This window comes from Choloepus didactylus, chromosome 15, assembly GCF_015220235.1.
Source record: "Choloepus didactylus isolate mChoDid1 chromosome 15, mChoDid1.pri, whole genome shotgun sequence".
In the NCBI taxonomy this organism is placed as follows: domain Eukaryota; kingdom Metazoa; phylum Chordata; class Mammalia; order Pilosa; family Megalonychidae; genus Choloepus; species Choloepus didactylus.
Genome location: NC_051321.1, coordinates 68,674,474 through 68,697,110, shown reverse-complemented (window position 1 = coordinate 68,697,110; position 22,637 = coordinate 68,674,474). Strand labels below are relative to the sequence as shown.

Here is a 22,637-nt window from a genome sequence, read left to right as displayed (position 1 = left end):
TCACAGTCATGTAAAAAGCAAGAAAAGAAGGAAGCCTGCATTTATTCCATACTACTTGTGTGCCAGAGGCATCATATATATTTCATTTAATCCTCAGATGCCCTGAGAAGGAAGTGTCGCCACTGTTTTATAAATGATGAAATTGAGTTTCAGAAAGATTGAGTAACTCACCCCGGGTCAAACTGCTGATAGGTGGCCGAATTAGAATTTTATGCTAGTCCTGTCTTGTTACAAAGCCAAATTCTCTTTTTCACCACTCTGCCTTTTTTGGATAACTTTCATTTGTGAATGGGGTTTATATCATCTGCTCAGAAGTAATTTTTATGGGATTTGTCCATAAAAAATAAAGAAAATATAGGGAAGGCTTCCATGCTTATTTATTTTTTATTTGCATATAAGATATCAGGAAATCAATCAGTTGATTCCTCACAAATACCTATTTTGTTAACAAGGGCTTAATTATAGGTTTCATGGGAGCTTGTGGAAAAAAAAAAAAGGAGGATTTTTGGCCTAGAGGCAATGTAAGCCATCTCCTTCATTTTACAGAGGAAACCAAGGGGTAGAGAAGTGAAATAACTTGCCTTATTATAGCTGGTTTGTAACAGTGTTGGAATTAGAACCCTAGACTCTGAATTCCAGGTGAAATGCTCTTTCATAACTAAGTCACAAATCTTTGTTATGCCTGAAGTTCTGAAATGATGAGGCTACTGGAACCCAGAGTACTGGATTAAAAGTGCAATCAGTGGAGGCCCTGCAGTAACATGGCATATAAGGAGCTGCAGTTGGAGTGAGAGGCTTAAGCTCCTGCACCTGGAACTGCTGTGTCAGGACATGACTTTGAACTTTGTGACTCTGGCCTTCTCATAAGCTTTCTGTGGAGGTAGCTTTTGCATGCAGTTTTTTGTAGATGAGACCTTCTTTAACACGTAAAGAAACTGAGGCTCAGAGATATTGACTTAGTCATAAAGATACGCATTATTTTTTTTATCTAGACAAAACTGCTTCATGGAATTCCTGTTACTTCAGCCTTTTCTTCTCCCTGTTGGGTGGAAGGTCAACACCATTAGAATTTTCTGGCGCCAGCCTGGAGGCCAACCTAATGAAGTGAAATAGTTCCAGCTCCAAGTAATGGTAATGTTGGAGCAGGGCCCGGTATAATTAAACCCCTAGAGTAAAGAATTTGATGTTAGTCTTCACTCATTTCAATGAACAGGCTTGCCGGTGGGAATATGATATATTCCGAGCAAAGCAAAACAGTTGCCTTAGAGATTTATGCCTTTTCCTTGAAGATTGTTTGGTTCTACATTACATTTAGATAATTCAGTAAGAGAAAAGTTTTTCTTGGTGGAAAGTGGCAGGGTAAAATTTAGGGTATTTTCCATTTTTTAAAAGATTGTCTAGTAGGTTCCGTATAAATTATAATCCTCCATAGAGTTAAAGACTGAACGCTCAAGGCTCAGAATTCCCCCAAAGACTTCAGATTATGTGGACTTTAGATAACCCATCTGTTCCTGTTCTGCTCTTTTGCATTCTGTACATTTTGTTTCCCAGTATTCAGTGTTTTCTTGGCAAGTGAACTCACATTAACTAAGGTAAGCTTTAAAGAGTAAGGAAATCAAATTACGAGCTTTCCTTTTTTTAGCTTGATATTAGGGCAGGTTGTGTGTAGGAGAAGGCTGAAGAATAAAGAGAAGGAGAAAAGAGGAAAGAACAATAACATGTGAAAGTTACTGAGATGATAAATTGGGAATCTTAACCCTCAGTTCCACCCCACCCCCCCACCCCCCCGCACATCTAGTTTTCTAGTTAGTCCTTTTCATTTAACTATAAGGCCATTCTATTCAAGTTTACCTTGGATGGTACTTGTCAGGGTTTAGGATTGAGTCTAGCCGTATTGATGTGCCAATAACAAGGAATGTCTTCCCCTCTTCCGGTTTTCCTTTCTCCAATCACTTTTTTTTTTTTGAGAAAGAAAGAGAAAAAAACTGTAATTTTATCTTAAAAAAATCTATGAAAGCTTGAAAATGTGCTGTGTTTTCTCTCATAGTTGTGCTTAGAAGTTTAAAAAAACTTTTAAAAATAATTTTATTGTGGTAACATATATACAACACAATATTCCCCATTTTAGCCACTTTCACATGTATAATTCATTGATACTAACTACACTCAAAATGTTGTGCTACCATCCCCAGCATCCATTACCAAAACATTTTCATCACCCCAAAGAGAAACCCTATACTTATTAAGCAATAACGTCCCATTCCTCCCCACCTACCTTAGTCCCTCGTAATCGACATCTACTTTGTCTCTGTGAGTATGCTTATTCTAGGTATTTCATGTGAATGGTATCATACAGTAATTTTTCCTTTTGTGTCTGGCTTATTTTACTCGACATGAGGTCTTCAAGGTTCATCCATGTGTACTGTGTATCAGGACTTCATTCCTTTTTGAGGCTGAATAATATTCCATGGTATGTATATACCACATTTCGTTTATTCACTCATCTGTGATGGGCACTTGGGTTGCTTCCTCTTTTTGGCTATTGTGAATAATGCTACTTTGAAAATTTGTGTACAAATATCTGCCTGAGACTCTGTTTCCAGTTATTTTGAGTATATAGCTAGAAGTCAGATTGCTGGGTCAAATGGTAATTCCATAATTAACTTTCTGAGGAGCTGCCAAACTGTCTTCCACTGCAGCTGCATTATTGTACATCCTCACCAATGTATGAGTGTCCATATTTCTCTGCATCCTCTCTAACACTTATTTTCCATTTTTTTAATAGTAGCCATTCTCGTGGGTATGAAATGGTATCTTATTATGGTTTTGATTTCCCTAATGACTCATGATGTTGAGCATCTTTTCATGTGTTTATTGGCCATTTGTATATCTTCTTTGGAGAAATGTCTAGTGAAGTCTTTTGCCCGTTTTTTAATTGGATTGTTTGTCTTTTTGTTATTGAGTTGTAGGAGTCAAAGAACTTTTTAATTGCTAAATAAAACACAGATCAGAAGACTGCATGGAATAAATATATAGACCAGTGAATTTTTATAAGCAGACACATTTGTAACCACAGAGGCTGGGAGATATAACCTTATCAGCACCCCAGACGACCTCCTCTTGCCCACTCCCAAACAACCCTGTTCCTCCCCTCAAGGGTAACACAATTCTGACTTTCACAGAAATCACATCCTTAGTTTTCTTTAGTTTTATCACCCAAGTGTGCATCACTAAAGAGTATAATTTAATTTTGCTTTTAAAAAAATTATTGGGAGATGTGGTAGGCACTATGATGGCCCGCCAGAGATGTTCACGTCTTAATCACAAAACCTGTGCATATGTTACCTTATGTGCCAAAAGGGACTTTGCAGATGTGATTAATTTAAAGATCTTGAGATGGGGAGATTATCCTGCGTTATCCAGATGAGTCCTTACATGAGGGAGGCAGGACAGTCAGAAAAGGACATGCGATGACAGAAGCAGAGTTCAGAATGAAGTGAGGCCTGGAGCCAAGGTAAGCAAACAGCCTCTAGGGGCCGGAAAAGGCACTGAAGTGGATCACCCTGCCCACCCATTTAAGACTTCTGATCTTCGGAGGATAATAGGATAATAAATTTATATTGTTTATGTCACTTGGTTTGTGACATAATAGAGGAAATAATTTTAAACTCACAGAAAATTTTTAAGAGTAAGAATACAAAGAATACCCGTAAAGTCTCTACTCAGATTCAGCCATTGTTAATGTTTTATCATATTTATCATTCTCTCTCTATATAGATATATTTGTATATATGTATTTTCTTTCTGAGCTAATTTAGAGTGAGTTGCATAATATTTCAATGTTTATTTCCTAAGAAGAACGATTTTTTAAACATAACCATATAGTTCTCAACTTCAGTAAATTTAACGTTGATACTTTTATCTAATTTGCCATCTATATTCCAATTTTGTCAGTTAACTCAATAATATCCTTTATAGCATTATTTTTCCCTGTAATTCAGGATTCAGTCTAGGATTAGATAGTGTATTTAGTTGTCATGCCCATGATTTAGCCAGTCGGGGTCCCTTCAAGTTGGTTCCTGTGTTGGTGACATCATAGTGCCTACCACATTTCCCAATAATTTTTTTAAAAGCAAAATTAAATTATACTCTTTAGTGATGCACACTTGGGTGATAAAACTAAAGAAAACTAAGGATGTGATTTCTGTGAAAGTCAGAATTGTGTTACCCTTGAGGGGAGGAACAGTGTTGTTTGGGAGTGGGCAAGAGGAGGAGGTCTGGGGTGCTGAAAAGTTTATATCTCCCAGCCTCTGTGGTTACAAATGTGTCCTAGTCTCCTTGAATCTGAGCAATTTCCATGGTCTTCCTTTGTCTTTCTTGACATTGACTTTTTTCTTTAGTAAAATATTTCTTTTTTGGGGTTTGACTGATGTCTCCTCATGAGTAGATTCAGGTTGGGCATTACTGACTGAAACATTGCTTAAGTGACGATGTGTCCTTCCCCGGGTGTCACGTCTAGGGGTTCGTGATGTCAGTTTGTCCCTTTTAGTGATTTAATTTTGATCATCCAGTCAAGAATTTGATTGATTTTTCCACTGTATAGTTACTTTTTTTTCTACGTTTACTCATAAATGGTCTGTGGGGAAGCATTTTAAGACCCTGCAGAATTCTATTCCTCAACAAAATTTCCCATTAGGTCAGCATCCTTTGATGATACTTGCCTGAACCAGTCTTGGCTATGACGGTTGCAAATTATGATTTTTCCAACTCTAATACTTTCTCTATATTTATCATTTGGCATTTAGTATTCTGCTTGAAGAAACAGTCCTCCCTTTATCTATCTATCTGTCTGTCTATCTATCTATCTTTCTAAATCATTGACAGAGTCATACATTTCTACTTTTTCAATGGTTTATAAATTATTACCCTTAAGTATTTTGGTACACAAATTGCCCATGATTTAGCCAGTCGGGGTCCCTTCAAGTTGGTTCCTGTGTTGGTGACATGCCCTCATTATTTTTCTTTCACTACATCTTTACTTTCTGGCATAACAGGATGCTCCATGCTCATCTTGTATCTTTGTGCCCCAGTCCCATAATCAGCAATTTCTTCAAGGAACTCTGATTCCTTTTATTGGGAAATGGTATTAGAGACCAAAATATGGGTTCTGGGTATGCTTGGGATGTCTTTGCTTTTAGGCCCTTTTAGCTAACCGAGCTAGGAAATAAGGCATGTGGGTGTGTTGTATACATACATATACATATATACATACTTATATTTATTTTAGAAATCAGTAGTTCACATCGGTACCAATTCCAGTCCGTTTCCACAGGGTTTTTATTTGCTCCTCCCCATTCCATATTCGTAAGTTTCTTTTCCACAGTAAGAATACTGGCTTCCAATATCATCAACACCTTTACTCATTTGTTCAATCCAATGATACACTTAAAATAGTTTTCAATTTGCTTCACCAATATCCTTACAAGAAAAAAATCTATTAAAAAGAATTCTGGATTTGTTTGCAGTTTTCCCCCACTCCTCTACCTTACTCCAAACTGAGATATACAGTCAAATATTGTGTTCGTAAATTACTTGGATCACTTCTTTTGTAATTCCCTCCCTTTAGTGTGGATTTGGTTTTCATTTGAAATACAGTTTGTTTCATTTTTAAATTTTATTTCATATTTAGGTTTTAACCCTCTTCCCATCTTTGATTTAATATGTAGAACATCAATGTCCTTGCAAAAGTCAAAACTATACAAAAAGGCATACTCAGGAAAAATGTGTCATTCCTTCCTATATCCCCTCTGCCCCATTCCCCTTCATCTCTTGCAGGTAACCAACTTCATTGTCTTCTAGTTTATTTGTCCTCTGTTCCTTTTTTTTTTTTGGCTTTTGCAATGGAGATTTATTAGGTTACAAGCTTATAGTTTCAAGGCTGACAAAAATGTCCAAATCAAGGTGTAATTAGGCAATGCTTTCTCCCCAGAGACCAGCGGCTGGCCAATCCTGGACTCTGTTGTCACATGGCAAGTCACATGGTGGCATCTGCTGATCTCTCCCTTCTCTTCCAGGTTTTGTTGTTTCCAGCTTCTTGCTTCTGTGGCTTTCCCCTTCTTTGTCTGAATTTCATTCTCTTATAAAAGACTCCAGTAACAGGATTAAGACCCACCCTGAATAAGGTGGGTCGCATCTTAACTTAAGATCCTACTCAGCAAAAGATCCTACTTACATTGGTTATACACCCACAGAAATGGATTAACTTTAAGAACATGTTTTTCTGGGGTACATACAGCTTGAAACTTCCACAGACATATTCCAGTGAATAGAAATGGCTAATAAACACCTGATTAAAATTCAACCTCATCAGAGGTCAAGTAAATACCATTTATAACACAATACTATTTTTCTCTTATAAATTTGGCCAACTGTTTTATGAATTAGTGATATCCTGTGATGATGAAAATGTAGGAAAATAGGCACCCTTCCTTATTCCTAATTGGAGGGAGTTCAACTTTTTATAGGTTTTTGGAGGGTAGTTATTTAAAATTTAAAAATAATTTTTTTATATGTTGACCAGCAAGTCCACTTACATAATTCAAAGATTCGTATGAGAGTTTAATAAAATTTGATTCTCTATGCAAATAGTGAAAGACTAAAAGGAAAACTCCAAAATATTAACAATGATGGGGTTAGGATGAGGGTTACTTCTTTAATTTGAATATTCTCATAGTTCCAATTTTCCTACAATAAACAGATACAGATTTTATAATCAGGAAAAAAAATCTTTTTAAAAAACTGTATTCTTTTACCATTAATCAGTCTCTTCCATGTAAGGAAGCTATTTTCCTGAGAAGCCTCTCAATAAACAGGCCATCAGAGTTCCAAGCTGCAGACCTGAGAGACCAGTCACTGATATCTGGATGTCAACCAAGCTGCAGCTATACCATAAATTCAATCTGAAATAGTCACTAGTTTCTCTCATGCTATTACTGCATTTATCACTTCCCATCTAACTAAATGTTGATTTAGATGGATCAGAAATAATTTCTGGGATGTCACATTGTCAATATTTCTTTCAGAAAAATTCCCATATATCCTTGCCTTTTATTTCTTGGCAGCAAACAAGAACTTCATGGGGTCGGGGTATACCCCTCAATCTCTGGTGACTTGGTTTTCTGTCTTACTGAAGCTTATGAGTGTTTTTGAAAGATTAAGTAAATAAAGTTTGCTGGTTTCTCTTTATTCTCAAGCTTATTTGATGTCTTCAAAGAATTCTAACAGAAAATTTTAAAGTAAGTCTTAGTCTTGCTTTTAATTTTAGTTGTAATGAGAGATTTTTCCATACACATTTTTTTTTGCAAATTATACTATCTTTATTTGCATAAATACAAAGTTACCATTTTAATCTATCAAATTAGCAAAAATAAAAAAGTTTTATAGTACTCAATATTGGTGAAGGTTGGAGAGTTGGGGATTGGGGTTTAAAGCTTTTTTTTTTTTTTTTTTTTTTTTTTTTACTTTCATATATATATTTTTTATTTATTAAATTCAGTTTTATTGAAATATATTCACACACCATACAATCATCCATGATATACAATCCATCTGTCCACAGTATGATAACATAGTTATGCGTTCATCACCACAGTCTATCTCTGAACATTTTCCTTACATCAGAAAGAACCAGAACAAGAATAAAAAATAAAAGTGAAAAAAAAAACACCCAAATCATCCCCCCATCCCACCCCATTTGTCTGTCCTCTGTTCCTTTTTGTAAAGATAAACATATATGTATTTCTTGTTTTCCTCCTTTCTTACATAAAAAGTAGCAAACTATATGTTCTCTTGCACTTTGTTTTTCCCACTTAAAAATACATTCTGAAAACCACTCATTATCAGTTTATAGAAATCTTCTTCCCCAGTGGGTTTATACAATTTCCATCCAACCTCCCATACCTGGACTTTAAATAGTTTCCTATATTTCTCAATAATGCTGCAGTGACTAACCCTGTGTGCATGCATCTTGTTTTGTTGGAGTTGAATCTTCAGGGTAAATTCCTAGAAGTAGGATTGAGTCAAAAGGTGAATACATATGCAGCCTTTGTTTTGTTAGATGTTGCCAAATTTCCCTCCATAGGGGATGAACATTTTGCATTTCCACTAGCAATATATGAGAGTATCTGTTTCCCCACAACCTCTCAGAGTGCGTTTTCAAGCTTTTGAGTTTGATGGGTGAGAAATGGTATTCAGTGTAGTTTTAATTTGCATTTTTTTTATGAGTGAAAGTGTACATCTTTTCATGTGTTTAAGGGCCGTTTTTATCTTTGTTTTGTGAAATGTCTGCTTATGTCTTTTTCCTATTTTTTGGTAGGTTGATTCCTTTTTCCTTTGATATTTTTAAAGGCTTTTTTTTTTTTAACTGTATTAGGGATGTTAGCTTCTTTATCTAATGTATATGCTGTAAATATCATCTTCCAGTTTATCATTTGTCTTTTGACTTTGCTTATGATAGTTTTTTGGCATGTAAATGGTTTCTGTTTTTAAGTAGTCAGATTAATAGTCTTTTCTCTTATTGCAGTCTGGGTTTTTAGTAACGGTTTGAAAGTCTTTTTCTCCATTCAGGTTAAAGAGGAATTTACCCATGTTTTCTTCTAGTACTTGTATAGCTTCATTTTTTACATTTCAATCTCTGATCCATTTGGAGTTTATTCTTGTGTATGGTGTAAGAAATGGATATAATTGCATTTCTTTTCCAAATGTCTGTGCAGTTGTTCCCAACACACCCTATTCCAGTGACTTGAGATACTGTCTTTATGATGTACAAATATTTTCACATGTGCACAATGTTTTTAACATTGTAGGTTGAAAAACGTTTGGTTGCTGATCAAACTTTTTGATAGTGTGGATGACTACTCTTAACTTTTTCCATAAAGATAGCTCACAGCAGGTTGAATTAGAGGTGAAAAATTGCTTCAGGGTTGCTAGGATGCTCTTTAAAAGAAAATGCATACACACACACATATGTTTAATACCTTTATTGAGGTATAATTTACATACCTTAAAATTCACTCATTTTGAGTGTATGATGCAATTATTTTTAGTGAATTGAGTTGTGCAACCATTACTACAATCCAGTTTTAGAACATTTCCATCACACCAAAAAGTTCCATTGTGCCTATTTGCAGTCACAGCCCTATATCTAGACAACCATTAATCTGCTTTCAGTCTCTATAGATTTGCCTTTCTGGAAATTTTATATATATGGAATCATATAATATGTAGTATTTTATATCTAGCTTCTTTTGCTTAGCATAATGCTTTTGGGATTCTTCATATTGTTACATTCATCAGTAGTTCATTACTTTTTATTGCCAAATAACATTCCATTGTATGGACATACTAAATTTTGTTTATCCATTCACCAGTTGATGGACATTTGGATTATTTCTAATTTTTGGCTATTATGAATAATATTGCTATGAAATTTGCTTACAGCAAATTTATACCTATGTATATGTATGTTTTCATTTCTCTTGGATAGAGTCTAGGAGAGAAATGGCAGAGTCAGATTGTAAATTTATGATTAACTTTTTCAGGAACTGCCAAACTGTTTTCCAAATTTGCTGCACTATTTTACATTTTCCCCAGCAATGTATGAAGCCCAGTTTCTCCATATCCTTGCCAACAGTTGTTACTGTCTGCCTTTTTGATTATAGTCATTCTACTGGATGTGAAATGATATCTCATTGCAGTTTTGATTTGCATTTCCTTAATGACTAATGATATTGAGCATCTTTTTATGTGCTTATTTGCCATTTATATATCATCTTTGGTTAAATGTCTATTCAAATCTTTTGCTTATTTAAATCAGGCTGTATGTCTTTTTCTTATTGAATTTGAAGAATTTCATATATATTTATATTTATCAGATATATGATTTTCAAATATTTTTTCTGCCAGCCTGTGGCTTGTCTTTTCATTTTCTTAATGACATCTTTTGACATTTGGTGTTGTATCTAAGAAAAGGCAGATATGAAAAGGACCTTTGCTTTTCGTAGAAGTATGAGATTTGCTTTATTCCTGGGACTAGTTTGGTGACCAGACCCACTTATGTGACCTTTTTTGAAATGGGTAAGGACTTGCCTCTGGTGGTGGTCCCGTTGTTGCAGCCTCCTCAAGACACTGTTCCTCAGGAGGCAATAGAATACTGATCAAAAGTGTAGGCTTTGAGGCCTAATTGCATGGATTTGAATTTTGATTTTGTCTCGTTCTAGCAGTGCTACCTAGGGAAGGTGACTTGATTTGTCTTCCTTAGTTTCCTTATCTGTAAAGTAAGAATGATAATAGTACTTTCCTCAGAATACTTTGCCTATAAAGTTCGTAGGACAATGCCTGGAGCAGAGTAAGGCCTCAACAAATGTAAGCTATCGTTACTAGGGAAGCAATTCTCAACTGTAGTTTGGGATGAACTTGTGTATATCAGAATCATTTGGGGGACTTTTTAATACTTTGCATGCCTTATCTAAGATGGCAGTTTCTGCCGAGGTGATAAGCATTGCACTTAGCCTTCGTCAACACATTTAAAGCTGATTGTTCCTTAAAATCACTTTCATTAGATGAAGTAATTTGGGTTGATGTTTAGAATCACAAAACTTTCCATTGGCATTATTCATAGTAGCCAAAAAGTGGAAATAACCCAAACATTTAATAACTGATACATAAACAAAATGTGATGTATCCATACAGTGGAGTAATTATTCAACCCTAAAAAGGAATGAAGTTCTGAAACATGCTACAACATGGATGAACCTTGAAAACATTATGCTAAATGACACAAAAGGCCATGTATTGTATAATTCCATTCATATGAAATGTCCAGAACCGAACGGAACAGAAAGGTTAATGGTTCCCAGGATATGGAGGGGAGGGGAGAATTGAGAGGTATGTAGTTTCTTTTGTGGGAGGATTGAGAGGTACATGGTTTCTGGAATTAGATTGTGATGATGATTGCACAACGTTGTGAATATACTAAAAACTACTGAATTTTCACTTTAAAATTGTAAAAATGGTGAATTTTATGTTATGTAAATTTTATTTCAATTTTCAAGAATAGGGATTCATGAGGTTTATTTACTTTTTGCACTTCCCATTTACAAAGGTTTTAAAGTACAAGGAATGATGAAAAAGTACAAGGATGACCCTATCTGATGTGGCAAATCCAGTGTCTGGATATCTCTCCAAATTCACTTTTCATTTCCTTTTTTGCTTTTGAGAATTTATTTTTAATTTATTTTACCTGAAGACACTGCAGTCTCCACTAAGGTAGAAACAGCCTTGTGTTGTTTTATAAAGAATATATTATTTTCTGGGAAGGCTCATGAACCCAGCTGCTCTGGAACTAACAGAGTGGTAAAGAACAAAAGTTATCCTTAGAACCTACATTTGCATGGCTTTTTTGGGGGGTTGGGAGCATGCCACTCTATTGGCTTACTGTTTACTTTCATATGGGTTGAGTTTCTCATTTTTCTCCCATTGTTAACAGGATCGCGGGGTCGATAGCACCATTTTCCAGAATCCTAAAAAGCTTCACCTAACTATTGGGATGTTGGTGCTTCTGAGTGAGGAAGAGATCCAGCAGACATGTGAGATGCTAAAGCAGTGTAAAGAGGATTTCATTGAGTGAGTAATCTACAGGAATGGGGAAGGGTGGTTTACCCTGTAATGGCTTCTTTCTGGGAACAGACTTGTTTTTGGACCAGGGAGCTGGGTGACATGGGAAAAAGGTTTTGCTGACTCACCCATCTGTAACACTTAATATTGGACCATGGTCTGAAAGGTTTAAAATGGATTTAAAGCATAGATTTACAATTTTTTATGGGAAGACTGTACCTTGAATTATAATAATCCAATAGACAAATGTTGTTCTTAAAACAGGACTATTCTAACATGAGCTTGTAGAAATGGGTTATCTGGTTACATTGGATAGAAGAGGGTAAAGGGAGTGAAAATTTTTTTCTGGCTTTGTATGTAAAACTGTAATATGATGACTTATTTGTGGGCCGTTTCTTCTTTTCCATTAATTTGTTTCCAACACTAGATATTTTTCTTGAGCAAAATCATAAGCTGATGGAGTTTGCAGTATGTCTGTCCTTTCTGAATCTCAAACAGCAAAGAACACTTCTTTGTCCTGTTCTTTGCTCAGTGATGGACACGTCTGTTTTCTCTCAGTCTTACCTAAATTCAAAATAATTTGATATTTGCAATTTTCTTTTCACAGAATAAAACTTTATGCTTTGCTGTACAAAGCAGAACCATTTTACCTGGTTTAAGAATCATTTCTGATGCCTTAACTTGTTTCTAGAGCACCTTTTGCTAACCTAAACTGAAAGCAGTTGCATTTTTTTTGGCTGCCAATGGGATAATCATTCTAAGAAAAAATTTAAAGACAGATAAAATACTTGTTTGAAGAAATATTTGTTCTTTTTACCTTATGAAAATCAGGCCACATGCTTTTGATCACTTCAGCTTTATCTGAGCTATGTGAGGATTTAGCTGAGTTGCTCCCTTTTATGTCTCTTGGTGCCTTTTGTGACTAAATGCCACATCTGAGCCCTTTAAGCATGTCAGGGTTGGTGTGCATAGGGAATGAAGAACAGCCTTAATGGTTCCTAAGAATTTCTGACATGACAGGATGAAAACAGTAATTGTAGTTTTCAAATTCAGCCAAGCTTTTGAAATAGGACAAAGTTGCGCTGCCAAAAATCTGCAGTGCAGGCAAAAATTCTTTTGAAGATGCTGTTTTCAAAAAGCTGGGCGATTTGAAACCAGCAAATAAAGCAAACCGCCCCCAACCATCCTCTTCTCCCTTTCCCCACTGCCACACACACCTGTTTTAAAAATATATAGTGCAAAATTAATCTGCAATTGAATAAGATGAGAATTAGAATTGGTTGTTTGGAGTGGTTAGAAATACATTGTTTCCCTAAAAGGAAGAAACTGTTTTAAAAAGTTACTTCTATTAAATGCATTGTTGAGTAAAACCATCTAACTTTTTTCTTCCTTATTCTTGCTCTTTGATATTAGCCTGTGCACTTTGTTATACTTAGAATGTCAGTAACTAATGGCATTTTTAACCTCAACCTTTTATGATGTAAAGATCCCAAATGTAAAAATAAATAAGAAAGCATTGAAAATGGAGAAAACAGTACGTAGCATGCTGTAGTGATTTGATGGATTTTTAAAGTGGTACATTTAAATAAATATGATTATAGTGGAATTTCTTTTTAATCTTCATTTTATTGAGATATATTCACGTATCACGCAGTCATACAAAACAAATCGTACATTTGATTGTTCACAGTACCATTACATAGTTGTACATTCATCACCTAAATCAATCCCTAACTAAAACATTGGTGGGTATGGATATTTTAAAGAAATGGCCAGTTGCATATGTGTTTTAAATTTTGGGTTTGTTTTTGAGTTTAAAGGATGTTACCTGACCAGAAACAGGAACTTTCATTTCAGTTCTTAGGCTAAAGGCTCATATAGCTGAATAGATTTCAAATGAGTTATTCACAATGTTTAGTAAACTCTGAAGCTCTAAATGTGTCCCTTGTGACTTTTCTTTGTGAGATGTGGAATGCAATGTAATGGCTCTGAGTATATACCCTGACAAATTTGTGGCACTCCTTTAGCTCCAGTCTTACCCTGCGTGTACCAAAGTTTTCCCAGTAGGTTTAAGTTAAAACCAAGTAAGAAGTTAAAAAGGGACAAGAAAGAAGAGAGAAGAGGAGAGAAAAATACCCATTGACATATATTAATTTCTAACTACTGTCTCAGGTTTCCCTCAGTTGGGAAGTCTGCTTGCTGGTAGCACAGGTGGAATAGTTTAGTTGTCATGACAGAGAGCATGTATCCGGCACACTGTTGGATTTCTCTCCTGCTCTTTAATGTCCCTTTTGATAAATGCTAGGGGTAGGTTGAAAGAGTTTCTGTTTCTACTTGTAAAAGGAGGCTTCTGATCCTGTTTTATTGTTTCCTTTATTTGTTCTGGTACCTGTTTCAGTTTGCTAAAGCTGCCAGAATGCAATATACCAGAAACGGGTTGGCTTTTTCAATGAGGAGTTATTAGATTATAAATTTACAGTTCTAAAGCCATGAAAATGTCCAAATCAAGGCATCAGTAGGAAGATACCTTTTCTGAGGAAAGGCTGCTGGCATCTGGGTTTTCCCTGTCATATGGGAAGGCACATGGTGTTGTCTGCTGGTCCTTCTCTCAGTGGCTCTCTCCCTCAACTCCTGTGGGTCCTTGCTTATTTCTCCTAGGGAAATTTCTCTCTCAGCTCTCTGGGCTTTTACTGTCTTTTTATCCTTTTCACAAAGGATTCCAGTAAAGGATTAAGACCCACCTTTAGTAGGCTGGGTCACATCTCAATTGAATAGCCTAACCAAAAGGTCCCACCCACAAGAGGTCTGCCCCCACAAGAATGGATTAAAAGAACATGGTCTTTCCTGGGGTACATAACAGATTCAAACCAGCATAGTACCCTACCTAATTTAAAGGATTTGAGGTAGTTTGTGGTGAGGACATATATATATAAGAAATACTAGTCAGTACAATCAGAAACCATATGGATGGAATAGGGAAAAAATTCTACCTGAAAACCAAGATAGGTAATAATTGTACTCAAGCATTAAAATTTAGTGTTTTCTGGCAGTATACCTGAATTAAATTCCAAAAAGAAGCACCCTGGTGTATTATAGTTCTTATCTTATAAAAAGGACCGTAACAATTTTTTAGGAGACCTTTTCTGGTTTTCAATCCAAGAAAAATTTGTCATGCAAACCTTAGCATAAAGAACACAGAATGATGGTAAGCAGTCTCTTTAACACGAATTTTGATTTTGCAGAAGATTAAAAAAACATTGTTTGTGTGGCTCTTTCTTGTATTGATCCCCAGAAGTTGGGGGTATAACATTAAATTATAATCCAGTAAAAACAATTTAATGGGAAACTAAACCAATAGAGCTTTCTAGCTATCTAACTATGCAGGCTTAGAGCTTCAAAAACGTAGGCAAATGCATGTACCAAATAAGTTATCTTGACTGCGCTTTGATAGGACTGAATAGCAATCTTCATTTTGAATTATTTGGCTAGTACTTGGAATGGAGATACACTGTTTTGTTGGCTGAAGCTACAAACGTCAGATAACGAAGTTTAGAACTTGGCTTGTGTTCTGGAATGTCCCACTTCTTATTAAAGGTGGCTACAAGTATACTAATGACCAGGGCCATATTTTTTCTCAGTCAAGTATGTTTAAAATAGTTAAGTATATTGAGTTTCTTAATGAGAAAAATAAGTCTTGTGCAATACTATGTAGAAGAGACATTCAAAGCCTAGACGTTTGAAGGGCATCTTTACCATTAGGAGTCCTAGGCAACAAAGAGGCTCCCAGTGGCCTGGGTTCAACATCATATTGTTTATGAAATTATATTTTGATGGATCCTGAAATCCTTGGGTCTTTAAGCAAGTACCACATTTTATTCAATGACAATATGGGAGTATGACAACATTCTTCTCAAAATTGTCCAGAACAGTTTTTCCCTTCATAGTAGAAAATCTCTTCAGTATTTACCAGAGGTTTATTGAGCACCTGTTACATATGAGGCATTGTGCCATGTGCTGGGGGTATAGGAATATACCCTTCCCTCAAAGAGCCCTTCCCTCAAAGGCTGTGTGTGGTGAGCTGATTTTGAGTTGGGTTTCACCTTGGCATAACAGGCCTTTTCTGGTTGAAGTACAAGTCTGTTTAAGGGGTCTGGAAGAAAGCAGGATGGTGCGGTTTCACTTAACATAAAAGTAATACATGTTAATTTTAGAAAAAACAAAAATTGCAGATAAATAAAAATAGAATATCACTTGTAATCCTACCACTTGATAATTGCCGTTAACTTTTTGGAGTAGATACTATCAGACTTTTTTTTACAAGCATATTTTTTTTTCTTTGAGCCGTAATTTCTTACAGTAAAACACACAGATCTTAAGTATAGTTGATGAGTTTTGACAAATGTATATATCCATCTGTAATCTCACCCAGATCAAGAGGTAGAACATTGCCATCACCCCATAAAGCTCCCTCACGCCCTTTGCCAGTGAATTCATTTCTCCCAGGAGCAGCTACTGTTCTGTTCTCATTCCTATTACCATAGATTAGTTTTGCCTGTTCTCTAACATCATATACGTAGAATCATTCAGTATATATACCTTTGTGTTTAGCCTTTTTTGCATATATGTATTTTTAATTTTAATTTTTAAATGGATAGTTTATTTACATAGTTCAAAACTTTAAAGATATGAAGGATACGCAGTGAAGAGTTTTCTTCCCGCTGCTGTCTCACCACCCCCTGCTGTCCTCTATAGAGTAAATACATATTACCAGTTTTTTTGTTTCGTTCTGGAGATTGTATGTACAAGCAAATATATATATATAAATTTTTTTCTTCCTCCCATCTTTTGCCAAATAGTAGCATAGCATGCACATTGTTATGCTCCATTTTTTTTTAAACTTAAAAGTTTTATCATTCTATATCAGTACCTAAAAAGCTTCCTCCATCTCATGTTGGGATTATTTGTTGCACACAGTATTCTGATTTTTTAAATTGGTTCCATGTTATTGGCCATTTAGTCTGTTGCCAATCTTTTGCAGCTCCAAATAATGCCTCAGTTAAAACCCTGTGCAGAAATGATTTCTCATGGGTGTGAGTACATCTGGGGATAAATTCTTAGATGTGTATATATAGATATATATTTGTACATAAACAAAAATGGGATTACCCTCCACATACAATTTTAGCACTTGCTTTTGTCACTCAACATATTGTGAACATTTTTCTGTGTCAGCAAATTTACGTCTACATTTTTATGAATTCAGAACCACTGATTTATGCTTATATTTTATGCTTTTGCCTTTTAGGGTTCTATAATTTTATGTCATATGAATAAACCATACTTCACACCGGTTCCCCTATTGTTGGTTTTTTGTTGTTGTTGTTGTTGTTAATATTTAAAAGAACTACAGTGACTCTGTAGCTAAACTCTTATTTGAAAATTTTGTTGATGGTATTGTTTAATATTTAAAAATTTTTATTATGGGATATTTCAAACATACAGCGAAGAATAAAGAATAATGTAATGAACCCACCTCATTAAGCCAGTCTTGTTCATCTCTACTCCTACGTTTGTTCTGTTTGAAAGATTATTTTAAATTAAATCCCAAATATAGAACAATTCCATTTGAAAATACTTCATTTATCTAGTGTGTGTCTTTACAAAATAAAGGAGTCTCTTTCTCTTATTTTTAAAATAAAACTATTATCATACCTCTAAAAAGTAGCACTAATTCCTTAATATCATCTCCTATCCAATTAGTGTTCAAATTTCTGTTTGTCTCATAAATAATTTTCAGTGACTTTCATGTTTGTGTTGTTGTTTTTACTTCTTAAAATTTGAAATACTTTCAAACTTTCAGGACAGTTACAAAAATAATGCAAAATCTACAGAGAACTCAACATACTGCTATCCCCCAGATACCCAGATGTACCAATTTTAACATTTTGCCACATTTGCCATATCATTCTATATCCCTATCTATCAATCTCTCCATCTCTCTGTCAATCCATTTTCTGAACACTTGAGTGTAGGTTGTATGTATCATGCTCCTTGAGCACCTAATACTACCATATACATTCCCTAAGAACAAGGATGTTCACTTATGTAACCATCTTAAATGCAGTTAACCACGTTCAAGAAATTAAAAATTGATTTAAAGCTTAGTCTGTATCCCAATTTTTTCATATATCCCAACAATGTCCTTTAGAGCTTTTCCTTCTCCCTTATTAGATCCACAGTCCAGGCTCACATATGTAATTGTTATTGTCCCTTTAGTTGCTTTCTCCTTTATTTTTTAAATTGTGAATATATATATATTTAACATATACTTTCTATCTCAAGTTGAAAGGTCATTCTGGAGGTTATTCTTATGCAAGCTTCAACCAGATATTACAAATTGCCACAGTATTTCAAGCCTCAACCAACAGCATTCCTGAAAACCTTAAAGAAAACCCAGAGCTGTATCTAAAACTCTAAAAAAAAGTTTTACTTATTATATTCATTTTCCAGAGACTTAAAACCTCCAGATTGTTCCAGTGCCAGATAAGCCCTGAAACTTAGAGGTACCAGTCTCTCCCAGATATCCCTGAAGACTGAGAAAATGATCAAATGAGAGGGAGGAGTTGTAACAGAGAAGTTAGGATTTAACAAAATGACGACTACTGAATCATTATATAGATATTTCTTTTTAGTGTCTGGTATATTAGAATAGCCAGAAGGAAATACCTGAAATTGTAGAACTGTAGCCCATACTATACTTTGAAATTTGTAACTACCTGCTAAACTGTATTTTGAAATTCATCACATTTCTGTATATATATTTTACAATAAAAAATGTTAAAAAAAAAAAAAAAACTTTGTCTCTCAACCATTCTCAAGCATACCATTCAGTGGGATTAATCTCAGTCACAATATTATGGTGCCCTTACCACCTTCCATTAATAAAACTTTACCATTTCCCTACACCCATTATGCAATAACTCCCCATTCCCCCCATTAAAGCAGCCTGTACTCTAATTTATGTCTCTATGAGCTTGCATATTCTCCAGAATTTTCTTTGTAGGTACCATGGGGCTTAAATTTAACATCCTAGATCCGTAACATTGTTATTTGCTTAGATGCCAACTTGGCTTCAATGGTATACACAAACTCTCTGTCCCCCCCACCTTTATGTAGCTATTGCCACAGATTGTGTGTTTATACATTTTGAATCCCAAACCACTAATTTATCCTTATGATTTATGCGTTTGCCTTTTAGGTCTTGTAGGAAGTATAAAGTGGATTTACAAACCAAAAATAAAATTGTACTGTATTTATGTTTACCTACATTATTACCTTACTGGAAATCATTATTTCTTCATGTAGCTTCAATCTGTTGCATTATCTAAAGATTGTCTAGTGTCCTTTCCTTTCAACCTGCAGAACTCTCTTTAGCATCTCTTGTAGGGCCGATCTTGTGGTGATGAATTCCTTCAGCCTTTGTTTATCTAGGAGTGTTTTAATTTCTCCTTCATTTTTGAAAGACAGTTTTGTCAGATATACAATTCTTGGTTGACATCTTTTGCTTTCAGCACTTTAAATATGTCATTCCACTGCCATCTTGTCTCCATGATTTCTGATGAGAAATTGGCACTTAATTTTATTGAGGCTCCTATATGTTTGACACATTGCTTCTCTCTTATGGCTTTCAGAATTCTCTCTTTATCTTTAGCATCTTCAGTTTGATTATAATATGGTGTGGGTCTGTTTGGGTTTATCCTGTTTGAAGTTTGTTGAGACCTTGGATGTGTGTATTCAATTTTTTTGCTGTATTTGGCAAGTTTTCAGGTGTTATTTCTTTGAATATTCTCTCTGTCCCTTTCTTTCTTACTCCTTCTGGGACTCTTACAATGTGTATGTTCGTATGCTTGATAGTGTCCCACAGGTTCCTCAGGTTCTGTTCACTTTTCTCCATTCTTTCTTCTTTCTGCTCATCAGACAGGATTATTTCAGTTGTCTTATCTTCAAGTTCACTGATCCTGTTTTCTTCTAGCTCCAATCTGCTGTTGAAGCTCTCTAGGGAATATTGATTTTTTTTTAGCTCTGTTTGGTTCCTTTTCATAATTTCCATTTCTCTATTGATATTTTCTTTGTGCTCATTTGTCATTTTCCTGATTTCCTGTAGTTCTTTGTCCATGTGTTCCTTTAGCTCTTTGAGCACATTTAGGAGATATATACATCTACATATACATATACATACATATATATATATATATATAGGCTTTGTCATTGATGGTTTCTGCTGCTTTAATTTTCTCCTTTGCCTGGTCTGTCACATCCTGTATCTTTGAAAGTTTTGTAATCTTTTGTTGAAATCTGAACATTTTCATGTTTTAATTTATTATTGCTGGAATTTAGACTCTTAAGCATTTGTTCCTTAAGCTTATATCCAGCTAGTGTTGCAACAGAATTTTCTTGAATGCCAGGAGCTAACAAAAAAAAAAAAAAGAAGGAAAAAGAAAACACTCTTCCTAGTTTTTGCAGATTGACCCGTGGGAGTGCTCTCCTTTAGGACTTAGCCATACAGTGGGTTTAGAGAACAGCTGACGACCAAAGAGTAAGGCTGTTCTGATCCTTTCTACTCATGCAGCTTGTCTTTGGCATGCACATGTGGCCCTGGGAATTCCATTTACAAGGAAAAGAATGTCCCCTTTTCTCTAGGAAACAGTTTCTTCATGGTTCTCGGCACTGCCTTGTGAATCCTACAGTCAGCAATCCCTTCCTCCAGGCAGCCTCTTGGCTGCTCTCCCCCAGCATTCTGTAGGAGAGCTCAGCGAGCTGCCTTCCACATACAGGGCAAGTTCTGGGACAGCGAGTCCCTCAAGCCACCACTGGACAGATTGGACCAGGCACACATGCTCCCAGTATATGCAAGAAGGGTTACTCTGCTCCCTCTGGAACCAGAACTGGGGATGCACACTGGGAGCATGGGCTGGCTCCAGGCTGAGCCAGTTAGGAGTGGGAAAGAAGTGGCTGCCTTCCAGGGTGCCACAAGATCCAACTGCCTTTAAGTAGCCTTATTTCTGATTCAGCACTTGCCCTGTTATTGCAGTCCTTTAACTGTTTTCTGGAGCATTAAGAAAGATGTTTCTGCTAGTTTTTGCTGGTTATTGAAGCTTCTGTGGGAGGACAGAGTCCCTGAGTGTCTCATTTGGGGTGGGGTTTATATGTTTGTTTTTAATTTTGAAACTGTTTCAAATTTCCAAAACGTTACGAGAGTAGTACAGGGAATTTCTATATATTCTTTACTCAGACTTAAAAATTTTTATTATCTTGTCACATTTGTTTTTTATCATTCTGTTTCACGCACACTCATACCATTATGATGATGATGATGATGATGATGATGATGATTAAAGATTTGAGATGAGGCTACAAACATTTGTTCCTTTACCTCTTAATGCCTTACATGCATTTCCAAGGAACTAGGATAGTCTCAAGAAATTTAATAGCAATGCAATACTGTTTTTGAGTGTATGTTTGATTTAAAATAGCACAAATTTATTATATTACAGTTTTAGAGGTCAGAAGTCCAACATATGTCTCACTGGGCTAAAAGCAAGGTGTTAGCAGGACTGTGTTCCTTCTGGAGGCTCTCGGGAAGACTCCATTTCCTTGTCTTTCCCAGCTTCTAGAAGCCATCTGCATTGTTTGGTTCATGGTCCCTTCCATCTTCAACTGATCATCTTTTTTTTTTTTTAAATAATAATAGCTTTTTATTGAGATATAATTATTTTATTTTTTATTGAAATATAATTCACATCATACAATTTAACTGTTTAAAGTACTAAGGTATGGTTTTTAGTATATTTGCAGAGTTTCACAACCATCCCCCCATCAATTTTAGAACATTTTCATCACACCGAAAAGAAATTCTTGTACCCATTAGCAGTCACTCCCCATTTTCCTCCAACATTTCCATTAGTGGCAACCACTGATCTGTTTTCTGTCTGTGTGGATTTGCCTATTCTGGTCGTTTCACGTTAAGGGAACCATCCCATATGTGGTCCCTTTGTGTCTGGCTTCTTTCACTTAGTATGCTTTCAGGGTTCATCCATGTTGTAGCATGTGTGAGTACTTCATTTCTTTTTATTGCTGAATAATATTCAATTGTATGGCTAGATCAGTGCAATACTTTAATCCACTTTACAGTCCGTATTCTGATTTTGTCAGTTGTCTCAATGATGTCATTTATGCGTTTTCATAAATGTCTTTCTAACATTGGTTTGTTGAATCAGGATCCAAATTAGTCTACATGTTGCAGATTTTGACATGTCTCTTAAATCTCTTTTAATCTTTAATAAGCCTCCCTTCCCCCTCCTCCTTTACCATTTAATTTTTGAAGGAACCAGCTCATTTGCCACATAAGATTTCCTACATGCTTGATTTGTCTGTATCATCTTAGATCTAGAAGCTCAGTCTCATTCAAGTTTGGCTTCTGAACAAGACCACTTTATTGTTTCTGTGTACTTCCTGTTGATTCATATCAGTAGGACGTATTGTCTCGTTGTCTTCTTTTTTTGTGATGTTAAGCTTTTTGAGTGGGTTCAGGTATGGTCAGCCTGATTGATTGTTAATAGAGCTCCCCTTTATAGTGTTTCCTACATGTTTTCCCCCATTGCCCAAATCCATTATTTCATTAGGAGTTGCAAAGTGGTGATATTCTAATTCTGTCATTCCTTCTGCATATATTATTTGGAATTCTGTAAAGAATTTACCATCAGCAACTACTTGGTTATATAGCTGAAGTCATAATTACTTCCTTAGGATGAGCTCCTAGAAATGGAATTGTTTGAGCAAAAGGTTTTTATTCTTGAAGGCTTTTTATAAAAATTAACTTTAAATTAAATTGCTCTTAAAATGTGATACCAATTTATACCTCCACCATTGGTAGATGAATGAATTGCTGTTTGCAACTTATAAAA

At 35.5% G+C, this 22,637-nt stretch overlaps 1 protein-coding gene across 9 annotated transcripts in view; it reads left to right on the top strand.

Moving 5' to 3' along the window:
• The window catches only part of ASCC1 (activating signal cointegrator 1 complex subunit 1), a 147,117-nt gene that overhangs the window by 63,476 nt on the left and 61,004 nt on the right, over positions 1–22,637 (top strand). For all 9 annotated transcript variants that reach the window (XM_037804236.1, XM_037804241.1, XM_037804240.1 and 6 more), the window contains exon 6: positions 11,546–11,682. In XM_037804236.1, coding sequence (XP_037660164.1) covers positions 11,546–11,682 — 137 coding nt within the window. The remainder of the gene's footprint in view (positions 1–11,545; positions 11,683–22,637) is intronic.